The sequence below is a fragment of the Cricetulus griseus genome, chromosome 2 (genome assembly GCF_003668045.3).
Source record: "Cricetulus griseus strain 17A/GY chromosome 2, alternate assembly CriGri-PICRH-1.0, whole genome shotgun sequence".
NCBI classification, from domain to species: domain Eukaryota; kingdom Metazoa; phylum Chordata; class Mammalia; order Rodentia; family Cricetidae; genus Cricetulus; species Cricetulus griseus.
The window spans coordinates 81,877,034-81,897,418 of NC_048595.1; the positions used below are offsets into that span (position 1 = coordinate 81,877,034).

Below are 20,385 nucleotides of genomic sequence, written 5' to 3' on the forward strand. Positions count from 1 at the left end.
CATTTTGTCAAAATTGCAGTGCATGTGGTGAATATTCAGAGCACTAAATCTTTAAACATGCCTGTCTCTCTTGGAAGCAGACAGCATGTCGAGGAAGTGTTTGTAAGGGTTAGAAGAGGTGGGAGAAAGCTGTCCCTTGTTTGCATGGAGCACTGAACACACTCTAACTAGCATTCTCTTCCTGGGATTTGTCTTACATCTCACATTTCAGTGTGATTTCATCCTCTGGGCATTGAATGAAGGTAACACTAATCTCAGGAACCAAAGCCCCCATCTCTCTGATGAATGCATTGGCACTGCCAATCTTCTTACAGTCACATGAGAAGAGTTACAGACTGCATCATTAATTCAGGAGATTGTTTCTACAGCAAAAGATGGTGGAGAACTGAGTTCCATCTGGAGGATCTTATCCTCTCTGTGGCTGAAAAAAAATGTCAGTGTGGTAGTGGAAACTATAGCATTATCAGCACCTCAAATTGACACGGGGGAAAAAGGCCATGCCAGTGCTATGGCTGTAAGCTGTTTCTCAGTCAGATTGGTTTGATCCTTAGAGACCTTGTAGCATTTACGCCATGTAGTTTTGCAGTTAAAATTTACTCAGATGAGCCCGTTCTTATCTCCAAATATTGGCATCGAAGTGAAACAACTGCCAGCGTGGAAAAAAATAGTCTGCCTCTTTCCCACCCTAAATCCTATGAATAGCTCCATCTTCTAAGACTACTGTTTGTCTTTAAAATGAAACCTGGTTTGACTTACTTCTCATAGTATCACTTAATAAATGACTAGAAGTCCTATCCCATATACATCTCACTTGGCACTAGCTGTGCAGGGCTATTATATTAAATGAGTTGCTTGTCACTGACGGTTTAAGGGACAAGACAAGTTTTGCCTAAACAGAATTCCCTTTTTGCAAAGGGCCCATTAAGTAAATTCCATAATCAAGGAATTCAGTGCTTAACTTTAAGTTTCCTACAGCTTTTGCACCTGCCAGATATTTATTAATAGAAACCATCTTCATTTTCATAGCATTTGAGGTGAGGTAAGGATTTTCCTATTATGCATACATTTAAGTTTCCAATGCCCTTGAAGAAATTCTACATAAGTGTGGAGGTTAGCCTTTAATTTGTGCATCTATATAAGGTCAGATGAACACTAAGGAAACCCCAAGTAGCACTTTCTAAAATATATTCAGTGGGACTGTAGCTTGTTGAGGAACTTGAAGCCATCCATAAAATAGGGAATCCATTGGTCACTAAGGGGGGTGAGTGAGGTTGCATAGATTTATTTAAAGAACAAGCCTTATCAAAGCCTTTGGAAGGAAGTGTGCCCCAGTAAAAGAAAATGGTCTCTGGTTATGGTGGACACTTCATCACAAAGCTGTCTTTCCCTGGGACATCTTGGAAGGCTGTGGACCTCAGAGATTTGGGGAAATGTAGCCACATTACCTTTTATATGAGTCCTATCTGTACTTCTGATGGCTGGTTAACTTTCCTTCACAAATGACTGCCGAAGCTCTTATACTTTAAATGAACATCTGCAAAAAGAGCAATAACTTCTTAGTCATACAGTCAATGCAAGCAAAGATACTGCCCAAGATTCTTCTTTCTCTCTTTTTTTTCTGCAAATGTTTGGATATATACATACATTCAAACTCAACGGTAAAATTATGAAGAAATCTACTACTTCCTCTAACAGCTCTCTCTTTGTTTCTGCCCATGTTCCTTCCCTTCAGAGCCTGAACCACAGTTGGGCATGCTAATCCTTAGCAATATTACTCCTGACAGCTTCAACATGTCTTGGACCACAAAAGCTGGGCTTTTTGCAAAGATTACTATCAATGTGAGCGATACTCATTCATTGCATGAGTCTCAACAGCTCACAGTCCCAGGAGATGCACAGCAAGCTCACATCATGGGCTTGGTGGAGAACACTGCCTATGATGTCAGTGTAACAGGGACCACCTGGGCCGGTGACTCCACCAGACCTGTCACTGCCATTGTTGTAACAGGTATTCAAAGGTTCTCATTATCTGTTTTGGATTCTGGGGAAAGGATATAGGCATTATAAAAGGAAAAATCCAATCCTAAACATAGTCTTGACTCCAAATGTAAAGGTCTTTATTTTTAACCTACAGGTTATGTTCATATATGTGTGTGTTACAAGTTTATATATATGGTGTAAAGTGATGTTTTAACATATGTATATATTGTAAATCACTAAAGCAAATCAATTACTATATCTGCCTTTTGTGATGAGGATATTTAAATTTTAATCTTCCAGCAATTTTGGGACATCCAAATTTTATTATTAACTGAGGCCACTGCTCTATGCAATAATTCATTCAAGCTTATTCCTTTTGTACAACTGAACTTTGTACCTTTTGACCGATGGCAATTGGCCAACCCTAGCCTCTTATACCATTGATCTCCTCTCTACTTTCATCAGTTCAATTTATTTAGATTCTCCATAACAAGGAGATAATGAAGTACTTTCTTTTCCTATGCCTGGATTATTTCACTTACTGTCCTCCAGGTTTACCTATGGAATCAATAATGACAAAATTCCCTTCTTATTATAATATATATTATATATATATATATATATATATTGTATTTGCCACATTTTCCACTGATGCAAAGACACCAAATATAAATTTCTAACCTTGAAAAGCAATGCCACTCCCGAGAATGAGTGGGCAGTCACAGGCCCTCGTGGGAACTCTTCACTCTTGCATAGAGCTTCAGGAATCTTTGGGCCCATTTTATAGGATGTTTTATCCATAGCACAGAGAGTCTGAATAAAGAGTGAAGTCTATGTCCAAAAATTGTGGCAGGTAGGATACAAAGTGCCTATCCTAATATGCTAGAAGTCCTGCAAATACTATAACTTGTCATAACAAAATCAACCCCAAGCCACACAAAATCTTACTCAAAACAGCCAAACACAACAAACTGACAAATTCAACCTAAGAAGGCAGGTCAATGCAAAACTTTACCCACTATTAAATTTGACCTGTGAAATTTCTTTGAATCACAAAAGACATAATGCCTATTTTCTGCCCTGAACTTACCTGAGTCAATGGTATAGAAAAGCAAATCTCTAACTTGACAAACCTCAAAAAATTCTTACAAATTCTCTTCTGATAAGGGTAACTTTCAGGTGACAGATGTTGTCAACTGTCGTTACCAAGCCAGTCCCTCCTAGAGTCTAAATTACTATAAGTGAGATATGTGAGCATAGCTAAATAAATATTTATGGTAGCTGGGAGCAAGCCTGATTGATTTCTAAACCTCTCTCACATCATCTTGCCAACATAGTCTTGGCAAGTTGCAAATTTATTTAAACCTCAATTTCTTTTTTTTCCCAGTTTTTATTTAAATTAGAAACAAGATTGTTTTACATGTCAATACCAGTTCCCTCTCCCTCCCCTCCTCCCCCCGCCCCCCACTAACACCCTACCTAACCCAGACCCTTTCTGCTCCCCAGGGAGGGTGAGGCCTTCCATAGGGGATCTTCAGAGTCTGTCATATACTTTGGGATAGGGCCTAGGCCTTCCCCTGTGTGTCTAGGCTGAGGGAGTATCCCTTTATGCGGAATGGGCTCCCAAAGTTCATTCCTATGCTAGAGATAAGTACAGATCTGCTACAAGAGGCCCCATGGATTTCTGAGGCCTCATCACTGACACCCACGTTCATGGGGTCTGGATCAGTCCCATGCTGGTTTCCCAGCTATCATTCTGGGGACCATGAGCTCCCCCTTGTTCAGGTCAGCTGCTTCTGTGAAACCTCAATTTCTTTATTAGGGAAGAGAGTATCCACTGGTGCTCCTGGGTACCTATACTGGGAACCTAGCAGACATGGGTGAAATGTCACTGCCTGGCATCCTCTAGATATTCTATCCATGCTGTGTCCCTCTGTTGTTTCTGAAAAGTAAAGTGGTCTTGTTAAAAGTAAACAAGGCTGGGGTGTAGCTCAGTGGTAAAGTCATGCCCAGCATGAGTAAGGTCTTAGTTTTTCTCCTCATCCCTGCACATAAAGAGCTAAAAGAACCAACAAGCCCATATGAAACAATAGAAACATGCATTACAACCTCCTCTTAGTAGAACATTGGGTGTGTAGCATGAGATTTTAAATGGTTATTTTTTTTTTTTGCTTTTCAATCATCAAATGTGTGTGAGAGGAGAGTCTTATTATCCCAAGTACACAGGTCCCATCAGGCCCTTACTTGTCACCTTCTGAGGACCTCCCACAGAACATAGAGAAGAGAGGGAAGCTGAAGCAGAAGCACTCAGGAAGGAAGCAAGATCCAGTTACATTATTGTTTTTGCTAATCCATACTGTGAAAAAACTCCACATTTTGAAAGAGGCAGAACAAAAAAAAAAGAAAAGAAAAAAGAAAAGAAAATGAATAGGAAAGACCGGGGGGGGGGGTCAGGGGAAGACTAGCATTTGACTGACTAGTTAGCCTGAAAGTAACCTGTTTTCTCTGGAATTCACTGTTTTAATGGCAGAGAGCTACAGAGGCAGCTATAAAAGAAAGTCAGCATTTATCTAAACAAAAGCAACATTTGAGACCTTTGTTTTACAAACCAAGACTGTTTGAACAGTAAATAAATTTTCATCTTTGCTTTGATAAAGCTACAATTCTTGGGAAATCTTCTCATTAAAGAAAAGAATCTCACAAAATAAACATTAACTACTTCCACATCAGCACAGGAAGTCCAAGTCACAGCAATATTTAAGTCTCTGTTTCTGGATGAAGGCATTCATTCACTTATGCAGATACCAATGACTTCTTTTTAAACATATTCTTTACATCCCTGGAATTTTAGCTGGAAAAAAGAAAGACAGGAAGGAAGGAAGGAAGGAAGGAAGGAAGGAAGGAAGGAAGGAAGGAAGGAAGGAAGTTCTAAATTAAACTCTGCTAAAGCAGATTTGAACATGGACTTCCTACCCCTCTCCCTTTTGATATAGAGCAGATAGATTCAGCATGGCTATATGCCGTTGTAGTAGAGAGGATACATTTGGGCTTCTCCCCTAGTCTTCTCTATGTCTCAGAATGTGCCAGCACTGATGGGCTGAGGATGTGGAAAGAATACTGAATTCAGAGCAAGAAGCCTATGTTGGATTCCAGCTTACCCATGTACTAGATCTGGAACTTTGAAAGAGTCTTTCTTTTCCCATCAGTGTAATGAAGGTTAGCAGGCAGGTGGCCACCCCTCCATTACAGTATCATTCACTATGCTACACTGGATCAAGAATGTGCAGCTTTCTCAACTAGGAGTTATTTTCAGGAACTTGGCTACCATAAGATCACTCATTGGGAAGCCTAAGCAGTGTGTGAAATGACCCATTGGCAACTAGGAAATAAGTGTGTCTGGGACACAGATATTTGATGAATGGAAAAACAAAGCATGATAACAGGACACCCAGAAAAATAAACAGCACAAAGGTTGTCAAGCCTTAGACTCTATTCCTGGATTATAAACATAAACTGTTAATTTGGACAAACAGTAACACAACAAATCTTACTGGTTGTTCCTGTGATCCCAGCTTGTGAAGCTGGGTTGCTCACTAATTGTCCCAAATGACTGGATTCAAAATATGAACCAGAGTAAGATATAAAATATCTTAGTACTAAAAAGGAAGTATGCTTGCAACGACAATAAAAAAATCTGATTTGCTTCAGAACCAAGAACAGAAAAAAAAAAAAAAAAGATAGATAAAGGTCCCAAACTGACACAGGGTGTCATATTTCTATAGTGAGAAGTGCATGGCCTGGGTTAGTCTCAGCTGAAACTTAGCTCTATCACATGCTAGGGTGAGATTTGAGCCAACTCATTCTACCACTTAGAAACTTTTTTTTAATCTATGAGTGGGAGTGATACTTACTACACTGTCTTGTTGAGAAAAATCACTCTATATAACACTATCAGGTACCCAATACATTATTATTAAATGTTCCTTTTCTGAGCATTTAGCTCATGGAATGATTGACTGGGAATCTATCAGTCTCCTTGGAGTCATGTGTATTAACTTATGGGTTGACTGGGACTCTGTCAGTGTTCTTGGAGTCATGGATATTCACTCATGGGATGACTGACATAGAATCTGTCAGTGTTCTTGGAGTTATGGATATTCACTCATGGGATGATTGACTGGTAATCTGTCAGTCTTCTTGCAGTCATGGGTATTCACTCATGGGATGATTGACTGAGAGTCTGTCAGTGTTCTTGGAGTCACGGGCTGCTCTAGACAAATCAGTGCTGCTAACCTGAGTCATTTTCACTCCCCCTTCTTTCAGAGGCCTTGCCCCTTCTGGAAAATTTAACCATTTCCGACACTAATCCCTACGGGTTCACAGTTTCCTGGACGGCATCGGAGAATGCCTTTGACAGCTTTGTAGTTACGGTGGTGGATTCTGGGAAGCTGCTGGACCCCCAGGAATTCACACTTTCAGGAACCCAGAGGAAGCTGGAGCTTAGAGGCCTCATAACCGGTATTGGCTATGAGGTCCTGGTCTCTGGCTTCACCCAAGGGCACCAAACCAAGCCCTTGAGGGCTGAGGCTGTTACAGGTATTTCAATTCAAGAGAGCCATACTCTCCTCTTCCTGGTCCCTTTTCATGTAGTCTGTCTACAGGATCACTGTGATTTTAACATTTTGTCTGTATTCCCCATTTAATCCACAAATGTGACTTGTTCTTTCATGCTTTTCCTTGTTTCAAACATTTAATGAGTACTTGCTCCTCCCATCATAGAAAGGAGAAGGTCGAAATGTTTCCCTTCAATGTTCCAAGTCCTTTAGTCCATGTCTTGCCCATATCTCTTACAAGCTTACTCCACTGACCTTCCTTTGTGTTCATCCTGGCTGGTTCCCAGCTACATTTCAGCCTTCTCAAAAGAAATATACCAATGAGTATATTTTGAAAAAATATTTTAAATCTTTGCTATCTCAAAATCTCATCCTGTGATCTTAACCAACTTACCTAGTTATCTTACCATTGGAAACTAAATGAAATTTATTAAACTGGTCTTGTATAAAAACTAATATCAGAGAGGTTGTCCAACACAGACTAAATTCATAATGTTCTCAAGACTAATACCTCCTATGGAAATATCACATTAACCAGCTTAACAGTCAAAAATCTGTGTTTCCCAAAGTATTTCTAGAGAAGACAAGATCTAGAGACTCTTCACAGACCTCATTTGATGACATTTCATTTTGAGATAAATTTGGAAACAGGATCTTTGACCACACAGGCTTTTCGGTATATCTTATTGTGTGTTAGCAGGGAACAGTATTCTCCAAACTTCTTTGACAAGGAATGCTTTGTAAAGGAAAGTGATAAAGCAGGAATAGTTCGTTAGGAACACACTTTGGGAAACCCAGCTTCAAATTTATTTTGACCTTGAGTTTTGTCTAGTTGTCAAAATGAAACCCTGGGTACAAAGGATGTGTAAATATATTTCAAGAGGTCCCAAGCCTCATTCTACCACATAACACTTACCTAATAACTAAACTAGCAAGGAAATAAAATTGACAGAAAAGAAAGTAAAGAACAGCAGCTTTCTTCTGTATAACAGCTCCTGTTAACAAAGCCAAAAGACCAGAATATTTTAAGTTATTTTGCTCAGGCTACAGGGGAATATAATCATTAGAATCACTTGGGACAGTTCCACAGATCATTAAAGTTGGTTTATTTGTCTTTTCAAAAAGAAAAGAAAAGGCACTCACAGACGATGGGCACTCAGCCACTGGAAGAAAGAGCAAATGTAAACAAGTTATAGCTTTGAACTTGTTTAATAATGCATGGGAGGGGCCAACGCTAAGTCCAGATGTGGTTTTATGCAGTTACTTTTAGACAAAACTCACAGATGCAAGAGTATGCTTGTCTTGTATTGAATGTGTCAACTCAATGTTTCCCCTGTCCTTGTCCTACTAGACTTATTAATATGGAATGATTTTCTTTCCCAGTATCTCAGGACACTCTGTCCAAGGCATCGCTGCACTCTGATATCCCACCAGGAAGGAGGTTTATGGACTGCTGATTAATGCTCTGTTTCCTCCTTCTTCCATCCATCTTCTCTCCCTCTAGAAGCTGAACCAGAAGTTGACAACCTTCTAGTTTCAGATGCCACTCCAGGTGGTTTCCGTCTGTCCTGGACTGCTGATGAAGGGATATTCGACAGTTTTGTTCTCAGGATTAGAGATACCAAAAAGCAGTCCGAACCACAAGAAATAATCCTCCCTTCCCCTGAACGTACCAGGGACATAACTGGTCTCAGAGAGGCCACTGAGTATGAAATTGAACTCTATGGAATAAGCGGTGGAAGGCGATCCCAGCCAGTCAGTGCCATAGCAACAACAGGTACTGTAAACAAACAGGTGCCATAGCAACAACAGTTACTGTAAACCAACAGGAGAGGAGAGAGGAAAGTTAAGAATCCTCTTCTTGTAGAGATATGTAATTACAAGAGCTCTGTGCAGACAGGACCCTGGCTCCTTCAAGTATAGACTGTTCTCCTATACTGGGTGGACAAGTCTTTACACCAAAAAAAAAAGAAGAATATGATGACAGTTACCTAGCAGGTGGTGAGGAGTCAATAAATTAATTCATGTAAAACCCATGACATAGGACCTGACATGTAGCAAAGGTCCTGTAAAGGAGAGCTAGTCACAGTATCTCTCATATATCATCATCTTGGCAATTATTGGACATTATAATTCCAAAAACTCTTCCTTCTCTCTCATGGTATATATCCAGGAAAACAATCTTTTGTCTTTTGGTCAGATGTTCCAGTTGCACTAGGTGAGGGACAATGGAGACATAGTAGTACCTAGACCTGCAAAGATTAATATTTATAAGATGTCCCATAGAATCGCTCAATACCATGGTTAGCAAACTGAAAGTTGGAGCTGGTAAGACTAGCAGGACAGTCTTCCTGAGGTTCACAAGCTTGAATGGGCACTTTTAACACATGTAAGTGCCCTCTGTTCCCTATCAGCTATGACAAGAAGAAAGGAAAAGATGACTAGATGCAAAGTTGTTATGGTCATAAAACCACATTTGACTCTTTAAAGGGAGAAAAAACGACCTGAAAGTGTAGCGATATTTTTAGAAAACTGAGGGAAGAGGCAAGATGTCATCCCATAGAGACAGCTACCTCAAAGGGATTAGAGGAAGAAATCAGAAAATCCAAGGGAAAGGATAAAACCCTGGAAATGATGAGCTACATACAGAGGAACTTGGCCTCCTCTATTGATGTGTCAAGGATCTGAGACCCAGAAAGCTAAAATGCTGTGCCTAAGGTCATTCTGCTATGATGGGCTTATATGAATGTTTTGTATTGTTATTTTAATAAGCAAACCAGATGACTGATAACCAAAATGGGAAATGAATATAGTCCCAACTCCCTATTCTCTACGTTAAGACATGTTTTGTTGTTTGGGAGTATAGAGGTGGGTTTGTGGTGAGTGTGTGTGTGTGTGTGTGTGTGTGTGTGTGTGTGTGTGTGTGTGTATGTGTGTGTGTGTGTTAAGTGCAGAGAGACAGAGGAGAGACAGAGAGACAACATAGACAGAGATATACCATGTGCCCATTGTGTATGAGTGGTATGGAATGTGCACAAGAGTAAGTATGTAAATGCTCATGACTACATGTGCACAGAGGCCAGGAGAGGAAGTGGGCTGTCTTACTCTATCTCTCTCTACCTTGTTCTCTTGAGACAGGGTATCTCACTGACCCTGGAGGCGGACTTGCAACCAGCAAGCTCCAGAGATTGCCCACCCCTCCCCGACATACACACATGCATGTGCATACAGCACTAGAATTATACTCACATGGCCATGCCTGGCTTCTTATGTAGGCACAGGAGATTTCAATTCAGGACCTCATTTCCTACCAAGCCATCTCCTATCCCACCTCATTTTTTCAAATGTTACCTCTGACTAAGACCTGGGGCTCACCAATTCAGCTAGGCTGGCAGGTCAGCAAGTCCCAGGGATCCTGTCACTATCTCCCCCAACAATTAGATTACAAGTGTGGCACCATGCCAGTTCTCCATATGGCTTCTGGGGTTGATCTCGGGTCAACATGCTTACACAGTATGCACACTACAGACTGAACTATCTTCCCAGCACAAAAAAAAAAATATGTTATTGTGTCAAGAGACAGGACATAACAAGCTGCAAGGACCTACCCACAGAAACTATAACCAGTACTTGCACACATGGAGGTCGTGCAGTAATTTAATGAGAGGAAAAGCACTAATCCTCTTACATAGAATGTGTCCCACTTCATGCATTGGTGACACGGTGGTTAGCATAGCTGCCTTCCAGAGTACCCCACCCCAACTTTGATCTCCTTCTTCCTGTGGCCGCCACAGAATGGCTCCAGATCAGAGACCCAGACTGATCTTCGTTTATAAACATTGCTCTTCAAAGTTTACTTCTGATCACTGATTTGGTTTTGCATATCTTTTTTTCTCTAGAAGTAATGCAGTTCTGAGGGGGATAACAGAATAAGCATGAGCTGATTTGCTTTCTTAAGAACAAAGAAAATACAGAGCTTGCTTCTTTTGGGAAGACCCCCTCCCCCTCTTAGGCTCCTCTCTATGGGGTCTTAGTTCAGAGGCAAAGAGAAGAGCGCATATGTGCATTTGCACCATGTATGTGTCCATGTGTGCCTGCACACCATGCTTTGGGAGTAGCAGATGCCAGGATAGGTGATCTAAGCACAGCAAGCACATGCCTGACTTCACCTTCAGTCCCCAGCTGCAAGTTTCCCTTGTGTTTGTTCATCCCCTCTGCTCTGCTCTCTCTTTCCTGAAACCACCGTGAAGCCCCCTCAGTGGCAGGCTGTCCCCCTTACCTCCTGATAACGGTCTGCTATGACTACTCTTTGTAAAAGAACTCTGTCTGGCTACCAACTGTCTACACTTGAGTACTCAAAGCAGCATGGAAGGAAGGCAGTGCAACCTAGTGGTTAGTCAGTGGCCTGTGAGCAAACTCTCGGAGCCTAGTCATGTTTCTCCCACTTAGCAGCTGTGTAACCTTGGGCAAGTCTCAAGACCATCATCTGTAGAACTGAACTTAACTCCAAGCTTTGTCAGCATAAGATTTAAATAGGATACCAGTAGTGAGTGTTGACTCTTTCCTTGCCTATTTTAACAATGCTAGATATTACATGCTTGGTAAGTTGTAAATTTTATTTTTAATAGATGACAAAAAACAAGAGATGAAAAGAATGTAACAATGGAGTCCTGACTGGGTGACTGCACAGTGGTTGTACCTAGAGGCCATAAACATTATCACCTTTTCTTCTCTCCAGAAATATACAAATACACAAAATTCAACATATACTGAATTTTTGAGCACTGTGTTTGAACTTTTCACTCACTCCTGGTGTTTTATGCTGTGTGTGCATGTCTTATCAATAGACCTGAAATGATCCCATGGTCATCATTTAGTCATCCTATTTATGGACATTTAGTTCCTCTGTACCTGCACTTGCAATAGCTTCTTCTCCCCACTGTAGTGAGACCTCCATAGAGAGATGATTCCTCCTTTAGGAAGATAAATGCTGCCAGGTCCTGTGCACAATCCTGAAAGTCCCTCCAAATTAAGCAAGTAACCCATTAACAGAAAATTGTGACTGACCTTTTCTTCTATAGACTCCAGAAGCCCACCAAAGGTACTCAAAGTAAGAACCTGAAAGTATTTCCTTGGTCTACCCCAGTTTCTGTCAGTACACATGTTTCTGGAGCTTTCTTCCAGTCATAAGGCCTAAAGTGTAATGGACACCTCTTTTCCCATCCTCCAGAACAAAGTCTGCACTGTAATCTGCCCACATTTCCCTATCAGGCACCCTCTGAACTCCTCAGCCCCGTATCAATCAAGATGGACAAGAAGCCATACCACAGAGTTACAATTACATAATTTTGGAAGCCCAATCGGCATATTTCAGAACTACCTGCTTAGCAAATCTCCCTTTGATAGAACACAGGCTTTCCATGTCCAATGCCTCTGATTCAGTCACTCCTTTCCCCTGGAAGCATAAAGACAGAAACCACTGACTGAAAAGCACAAGCTTGGTGCCGCACACAGCCAGGCATGTTGCTAAATTTCCAATCCACAGGAAGACCAAGGGAGAACCATCTTCATCTCCATTTCACAGATGTAAATACTGAGCCCTAGTGTGCTAAGGTGTTTGTAGGAGGTAAAGTCAAGGTGGAACTCTTACCAAGGTTATTTAAATTCCAAAGTTCTTGTCCATAAACCCACCAGTTATCCTCTTAACTGAGCATAAACTGAATGCATATTAAGTGATCAATACAAATTTGTAGAAAAAGACTGAGTTTCTAAATGGTTGACAATTGCTACTGATGAAAGGCGTTCATTATAGATTTTGAGAAGCAAGATTTTACATGGAGAGCAAGCAGAAGAAGCCCTTTGAGAGCTTTTTAAGAATCAGCTCCATGTATTTAGCTAATGGCAATTCTTTTTTTTAATTTAGTCTAATTGTAAAGAAAGCATTACCTAGGTCTCTCCTAAGTGTGTGTGTGTGTGTGTGTGTGTGTGTGTGTGTGTGTGTGTGTGTGTGTGTGTGATGAATGTGTATTCACACATGTAGTCACACCATAGATTCTTGAGAGATACAGATGCATGTGTGTGCCCACACTTACGGAGTCAGTGGTTGGATGTCTTCCTCTGTCACACTCCACTTTGTATGCTGAGTCAAGATCTCTCACTAAAACCAGAGCTTGCCAATTCAATGGGTCTAGCTACCTGAAGCCCTTAGAAGGGAAAGGGCTATTTTGCTCCCTGAAAACCAGGTTATAGGTGGGTCACTGTGTCTACCCAGCTTGCATGTGGATGCTGAGCATCTCACATTTGGGCAGTTAAGGTCTACCAACCCACATCCCCAGCCCCTCTCAGCTTTTTAGTAGATGTGATTTCATTGTTCTGTGCTTAGCTATCTATTGTAGGACCCTATTCAGAGCAGAAAGTTACACACTGAAGTAACAAACACCTAGGAAGTTCTTCAATATGAAAATATCATACCCTCTGCTCCTCAAATTCCACCACTACTGGGACACTGCTACACATGATGCCTGGCTGCCCTCCTACCACCTCTTTCACCAAACGCAGGCCCCTGAGTATATAATGGAAAAGGCCAGTGTTTCTTACAGTGTTTAAGACTGTAGATATTGTCGTCATTTTCTGGATGAGAACCTGGGATCTAGAGAAGAAAGCTTTGTCTATATGACACAGCTTCTAAATTGTGGCATAGCCTACATCAACCAGCAAGGTTTCTAGTTAGAACAAGTCAGTGAATTAAATAGACAAAGGGAAATCTTCCAAGGCAGAGTTCATGTATTTCAGTAGGGTCTGCTCTCAGCTAGACTCATCCAGATCTTTTCTGAGGGTACTTTAAAGTTCAGGATAGCCTGTGTAGGAAAGTGTTACATTGAGGAAGAAAAGAGAAAGGACAATTAGTGAATTCTCTGCATGCCAGAGGCAATGCTAAGGGTTTCACATCCATTATCTCCACTAATCCTCAGGACATTCCTGTGGGTACCACTTTCCCCACTGGAGGGATGTAGTAACCAAAGCTCATAGAAGGGAAGGTACTTGCCCTGGATTGCCCAGCCTCTCAGTGGTATTTGAACAATTAAGATCTTGTAGGTTCCTAGGACCCTGAGGTTTAAAAAAGAAAAGACTTGCCATGGACAGGGTGAAATTTTTTGAAAGCAACCACAGAGACTTGGGGCAATTTCCAGGTCAAAGAAGCAAGTTGTAGGAAGAAATGAGAAGACCCCAATAAGAGAAAAAACAGAAATGAACAGGAAAAAAATTCTCTCCTCAAATCTCTATTTGTTTCCAGACTTAATGATCAGCATGAATTGAAGCAGGGAAGTGAAGAGGAAGCAGGCTGTCTAGAGTCCAGAAATTGTTCCCTGAGTTAGCATGTCAGCTGAAGCAGGCAGAATCCTAAGCCAAAAAATACAGAGACAGAAGCCAAAAGAAACCAAATTTGGGGAGGAGAAAGTAAGGCAGCAGAAATGCCCCTGGGGCATGGGCTTCCCACAGGTGGACCCAGTGTCCACTGGTATAAGCTTTAGTGATGACCTGACCTTGCTTCTTGGATTGGATCTCCTTGAAGATTCTTGAGTGGGCTGTCAGGGTTAGTTTCCAAGTGAGCTTAATTTCTAGATGCCAGGCTGTTCTTGGCTCAGCTGCCCAATCCAATGATCCAGAAATGTCCCATTGGAAGAATGTTGGTTAGAGAAGGGAGGCTTAATTTGGTCTTCTGTATAATGGCTACAACTGCATTTTCATCCAGGTGTTTCCATATGAGGAATAGGCCTTGTAATTTGGAAAGAACTATAAGTTTAAGACTTAAAACATTAAAAAAGAAACAGAAAACAAAGACCTGAAAATGCTAAATACAAAATCAAAGAAAGTTGTTTGGATCTGTGGAGGCACTCTCCTCACCTCTGTGGAAGCCAGCAAACATGCTAACATTTGGCTTTGGGGAAGCCAAATGACTGTAAAGCTCACAGTCACTCCTGGTCTACACAGTCACTGTATCTCTAGTGGATTTTCTTTCGTCTCACAATGTGACCATGAATCACACACTCTCTGTTCCTAAGATTTGGCTCAGACACCAACTCCAGACACTAAGTGCTCCTGGGTGAGAAATCCAGGAAAAACTACTGATGGGCATGATAGGTGATGTTTTAGAGTTTTGTCTTGTTTTCTCCTTGACAGCCATGGGTTCTCCGAAGGAAATCATGTTCTCAGACATCACTGACAATGCAGCCACAGTCAGCTGGAAGGCACCCACTGCCCAAGTAGAGAGCTTCCGGATTACCTATGTGCCTATGACAGGAGGTAGGGAACCTGCAGATGAAAGAGGGTGGGAAGGGAATGCACGATTAGAGTTAAATAGTGAATGAGACCCTCATTGCTCTTATCACCCTCCTCCCTCCAAAATACCATGGCTAATGAAAACCACTTTCCCTCTTTCTAAGGTCATCTAGAAAGACTTTCTTTGTGTAGTTCTGTAACACATTTTGAAAGACTATCTTAGGAAAAGTCACTTATTAATACTTTTTCTGGTCTTGAAATTGTAAAAAGTCTTCAAGGAAATGGGTCCCAGTATTGTTTGAACACAAGAACAAAGGAATTTATATCTGCTTTCTTCTTTGGTGACAGTCATCTGGAAAGCTGGTCTGAGATATGTGTAAGGTTTTGCCCTTGGGGGCCACATCTGCCAGGCTCACTACAGACTTAGGAAAGTTAGAGCTCAGAACACACAGACTTTAGCAAAGACCTCAGGGAAGTATAGTCCAAACACAACTTATCACGGTTACTCTCAAACTCCCTAGTGCTGTGACTCTTTAATACAGTTCCTCATGTTGTACTGACTCCCAACCATAAAATTATTTTTGTTGCTGCTTCATAACTGTAATTTTCTACCTTTATGAATCACAGTGTAAATATCTGTGTTTTCTGGTGGTCTTAGGCAACCCCTGTGAAAGGGTCTCGGTTGAGAACCACTGACCTCGTAGGTTCTGTTCTTAAAGGTTTGTAAAGACAAGGGGGGAGTTTGACTAGCTGCTTTGAAAACTCCTTACCAGTCCTGAAATTTTAAGAAATATAAATTCCAGACATCCTAATAAATTTAAGAGCACAAACTTCACCATCTTAATATCATGAATATAAGTTATCAAATTAAGGAAGAGATTAGCATCTTAAATAAAGTCAATAACTTAAGTAATTTGGATATACGCTACATTGTGAGCTTCCCATAGAGTTCATGAAGGAAAAAATAAAGAAAATAAAATTTGTGCATCATGCCAACACCTTCCCGAAAGGAAACATGCCATTTTTAGTATGCTGTGACTTCATGAATTTTTTTCCTTTCCTGACTGAGTTTTTGGCATCTGCACCAATGGAAAAAAGCATTATACAAAAAGTAAGATCTTTTCCTTCATGCCAGAGGGTGGGAGAAAAGGAGAGGAAGTCAAGAAAATGAAATTGCATGCAGATATCATTTCATTTCTAAGCTGGATACACTTATCTTGGAGGCCATGCCAAACAAGTGAGAATGAGTCTCCCCATGCCTGATCTTGCTTTGCTGGTCTCCAGGTGCCCCCTCCATGGTGACAGTGGATGGAACTGATACTGAGACCCGTCTGGTGAAGCTCACCCCTGGGGTGGAATACCATGTCAGCGTTATTGCCATGAAGGGCTTTGAAGAAAGTGATCCTGTCTCGGGGTCACTAACCACAGGTGTGTGCAGTGATCAGCACTTCAGCCTTGCCCTCAAAGTGATGACTCATGACTGAGAACCACTAAAAGCTTGCTCTAGTGGAAAGTGAGCTGGAATTAGAATATCCAGAGCCTCCATCTGGCTCATTCTTAGCCTCTAATAAGTGGGGATGCCCCAAAGACTTCCTGAATGTCCTCTGGCTATGGTAAAAAAGAGTGAAGGGTAGTAATCATACTGAGCTGAGTTGAAACTCTAAATCTTCGTGTTAGCCACATGATCTGTCAGTGAACTTCTCTGAGGTCCAATTAACTTCTCTGCAAAATGGGTACAATTATTTTTCTTCATCAGTGTTGCAAGGATCAGAAAGCGTAAGTGTGACTTCACCTATCACCTTATCCCTGCCCCCGGTTGCCTGGACACGTTTTGAACACCCCAAAACATGCACTTCCCTGGAGATGGGATGCTGAGAATTGTGATGTAGCTGTTCAAGACACTGCTGGCAAACCCTTTGCACTGCATCCTCACTGCAATTTTCACTCCCAGCTTATAGGAGAAGCACCTGAGGCATGAGGAGATCGTAAAGTAACATGACTAGAAATGTGAACCAAACTCAAACACAAGTCACTCGGATCAACTCTATCAACCATTTAAAATAGAGGTTATTTTTCTATTGAAATCTAATTTAAAAATAGTGGATTTTATTGTGGGAGAATGAAGTGGAAACTTTTCTCCTCAGAAGTCTCTGTCTCTAAACAATTTGTCCTTTGAGATATGACAAATTGTCCAACCCAGTCAGCCCATTCAGTGATCCAAAGAATTGCTCCCCCCCCCCAGGAAATTTCAAAAATATACCAGTTCCAAACAAGAATTGATAATGTTCAATTAAAACATCCAATCTGGACTAAAAGTCCTGTCTACTCTCCACTTGGGCTTCTATTTTCCCAAAGAAATCTTGCATTCATGATTCTCCACAGTAACAGACACAAAAGTTGGGTGTGTCTCATCCCAAGGACTCATTGTTACCACCAGTTAAAGAAGGGTCTGTACACACATGATAAAGCAGGAAGATTAGTTGGCTTCCAGACGCTGGTTTGTCACTCTCTGACTCTCAAGCCAGTTGTCTGAGGCTCAGGTGCCAATCTGTGACCTGAGCTGCTGATGATAGTAGCCTTCATTCAATCTCCTAGGCTGTTGAGTGAGTAGATTTGGTACAAAAAGTAAGAGAGATTCCACATTCAGGTCAACTTTTAAGAAAGAAACACTAAGCAAGAGATGAGCACCCTTAAGATACACAAATGTTGCTTGGCCAATGACTAGGATTTCTCATCTGTTAGCTCAGTCTTAATTATCATAAATTTATATATTATATAAGAATTATCTTATTTAGGATGCCTTCCATAGGCATCCTCATCCCGGTATCACATGATGACTCTGGAGGAAGAGAGAAAGGCCCCATCTGCTTCTTGCCCTTGTATATATGAGTCTCCCTGCTATGTCACTTCCTGTGGATCATCACTTCTTTACTACATTTCCAGAATCCTCCTTGACTCCTAGTCCCATCTAACTTGCTGCCTCATTGGCCAAACAGTACTTTATTCAACAATCAATAAGATAAACATACATAGAAATACATTCCCCATCAAGTATTATCATCCCCATTGTACAGGTGAAAAAATAGAGACCAAAACTAACACAGCAACATGGGAAAGAGTCATGATATAAGCGAGGTGAGCCTATTCCATGTGTGCCAGACTCTGTTAACCCACGCAAACAGGTGTCCCCTGATACTGTTCTCCAATATGATGAACCCTCTCCCACATTTCTTCCCAGCTCTGGATGGTCCGTCTGGCTTGCTGGCAGCAAACATCACAGACACAGAAGCCTTGGCACTGTGGCAACCAGCCATTGCCACTGTGGATAGTTATGTCATCTCCTACACAGGGGAGAGAGGTAAGGTCCTGTCCTATATTCTCTACACTTTGATGAGGGTTTGTCTGGCTACAAACTCCTCCTATTCTCCCTTCCACATGCTACAGGATGACAAAACTCAGTGGTGTGCTGGAAAAGCCAGTAATATCCTGGCATCTCTCTACTGCATCCTTGAGACAGTTGGGTGAGCCATTCAAGGGGAGAAAAGCAGGTGCATTTTGTGCTTCTGCGTGTTCTTCTAATCCATCCCTCCTGTCCTACTAGACTCTTCAGTGTTAGCTCTTTCTATTGCTGTGATGGGATACCTGACATTCAGAGGAATGGAAAGAGGGTTTATTCTGCCTACATATTTAAGAAGATAGTTCCCATATAGCAAGAAAACCCTGGCTGCAGGAACAGGAAACTACTGGTTACATTGTATCTATAGTCAGGAAGCAGAGAGTAAACTGGAAATGGAGCAGGCAATATTAACCTTAAGGCTCACCTCAAGTGTCTCACTTCCTTCAGCAGGTTCCACCTCCTCAAGGTACTACATCCTTCTCAAGCAAGGAAACAGAATCCTTTCCTATTGGACACAAAGGATCCACTAGCCCTGAAAGCCATCATCAGGGCTTTGTCACCTCTCAATGGTATTGGGAGGTCTTTGGGAGACCTAGTCTCCTCAGAAGCCACTAGAAGACCTAACCAAAATGAATTTGATTGAAAAATCTGATTTTCCCTTCCCTTGGCAATGATCTGTACCAGCTTAGGCAGTGGGCAAGTTAAACTCTTGCTGAGACCATCAGCCAAACACAGCCACCAGGAAGCATATCAAATGCAAATCCCAGAGAGGAAAAAAGAACCTCTTTCAATAAACCCATTCACACTTTTATGATGAGCTATTCTCTAAAGCACTCTGTTATTTCATTTCCCACATTTCCTATCTTATGGCTCATGATTGTTTGTCTTCCCCTGACAATATTACATGACACCATAATCTAGGCCTGGGGGCTCTGAAAATATTAATTTAGCCCTGGCAACATCCTAAAGAAATTCTTCGTAAGAGCAGAAGTGAGGCAGGAGGGGAGAATTCGGTTTATTCACTTTATTCTTTGTTATTCCATGTGTGGAAATTCTTCTGAAACAGCGGTGATGGTGTTATATCCCAAAAAATATCAGCTAAGGGTTGGAGGAAATTGCAGAAGTTTTAGATCAGGAGGAATCAAGAGCCTAGCCAAACAGAGTGGGGCTTGTTGATAATGAGGCAAAGTGGTCAACTTGTGCAATTTGCCAGCGACTCCCCGAGTATTAACAGCTAAAGGTCCATCCCTGGGAAACCCCAAAATTAACAAAACAGAATGGGTATCCCCTATGATTATAAGCTGGATAATTCTGAAGGAAATATAATTCTCCCCCATTAGACATGAAGGAACCAATAGGCCTCAAAGCCATTGTCAGGCTCTGGGTGTGTATTATTGTCACCCCTCAAGCTTGAGGATTCCGTGGTCCTTGATTTGGCAGCACTTGGTGCTTTATAATAAGAAGCATAAGCAAAGAAAAAGGAGAGGAGCTCTAAATGGGACAGACTAAATTTGAGTTTGAGTAGCCCAAGGCTCAGAGATGCTACATGCAACTCTCCTATTGCTTATTCCCATATCTCAAGCACAATACTTTTCCAGTCAATATACATACTACATGGCAAACATCTCCCCATCTTTCTGTCTTTTGAGTGAGAAAATGTATGATCCATCTAGTGTCATGTGAGGGCTCAAGAGAGAGAAAGGAGTGAGTGTCTTCTCAGAACCCAAATCTATTTGGCTGTGAGGTCACTGAAAGGTTCTGTCTTCAAAGGAGGTACAGACACTGTTTGCCAAGAGGTAAAAGTGCCACATATCTATGTTTCACACTTAGTGCCAGAAGTTACACGCACAGTTTCTGGGAATACGGTGGAGTATGAGCTACATGACCTGGAGCCTGCCACAGAATACACACTGAGGATCTTTGCAGAGAAAGGACACCAGAAGAGCTCTGCTATTACTACCAAGTTCACCACAGGTACTGAGACAGCCAGAGTGAAAGTCCTCCTTTCTGAATTAGCCACCCACAGCCTGCATCTTACACCACATTCCCTCCCCTGCTCTTCCTCCTTAAGTCAGGCCCTTGCAATGTAATGACATCAGTAAGAGTGAAATTCAC

At 41.5% G+C, this 20,385-nt stretch overlaps 1 protein-coding gene across 2 annotated transcripts in view; it reads left to right on the top strand.

Moving 5' to 3' along the window:
* Tnc (tenascin C) overlaps positions 1 to 20,385 on the top strand; it is a 63,868-nt gene that overhangs the window by 30,247 nt on the left and 13,236 nt on the right. Inside the window, exons 14-19 of one of the 2 annotated variants that reach the window (XM_035439844.1) lie at positions 6,304 to 6,576; positions 8,098 to 8,370; positions 14,775 to 14,897; positions 16,158 to 16,301; positions 18,112 to 18,231; positions 20,101 to 20,244. In XM_035439844.1, coding sequence (XP_035295735.1) covers positions 6,304 to 6,576; positions 8,098 to 8,370; positions 14,775 to 14,897; positions 16,158 to 16,301; positions 18,112 to 18,231; positions 20,101 to 20,244 — 1,077 coding nt within the window. The remainder of the gene's footprint in view (positions 1 to 6,303; positions 6,577 to 8,097; positions 8,371 to 14,774; positions 14,898 to 16,157; positions 16,302 to 18,111; positions 18,232 to 20,100; positions 20,245 to 20,385) is intronic. The other variant, XM_035439845.1, reaches the window with a different exon arrangement.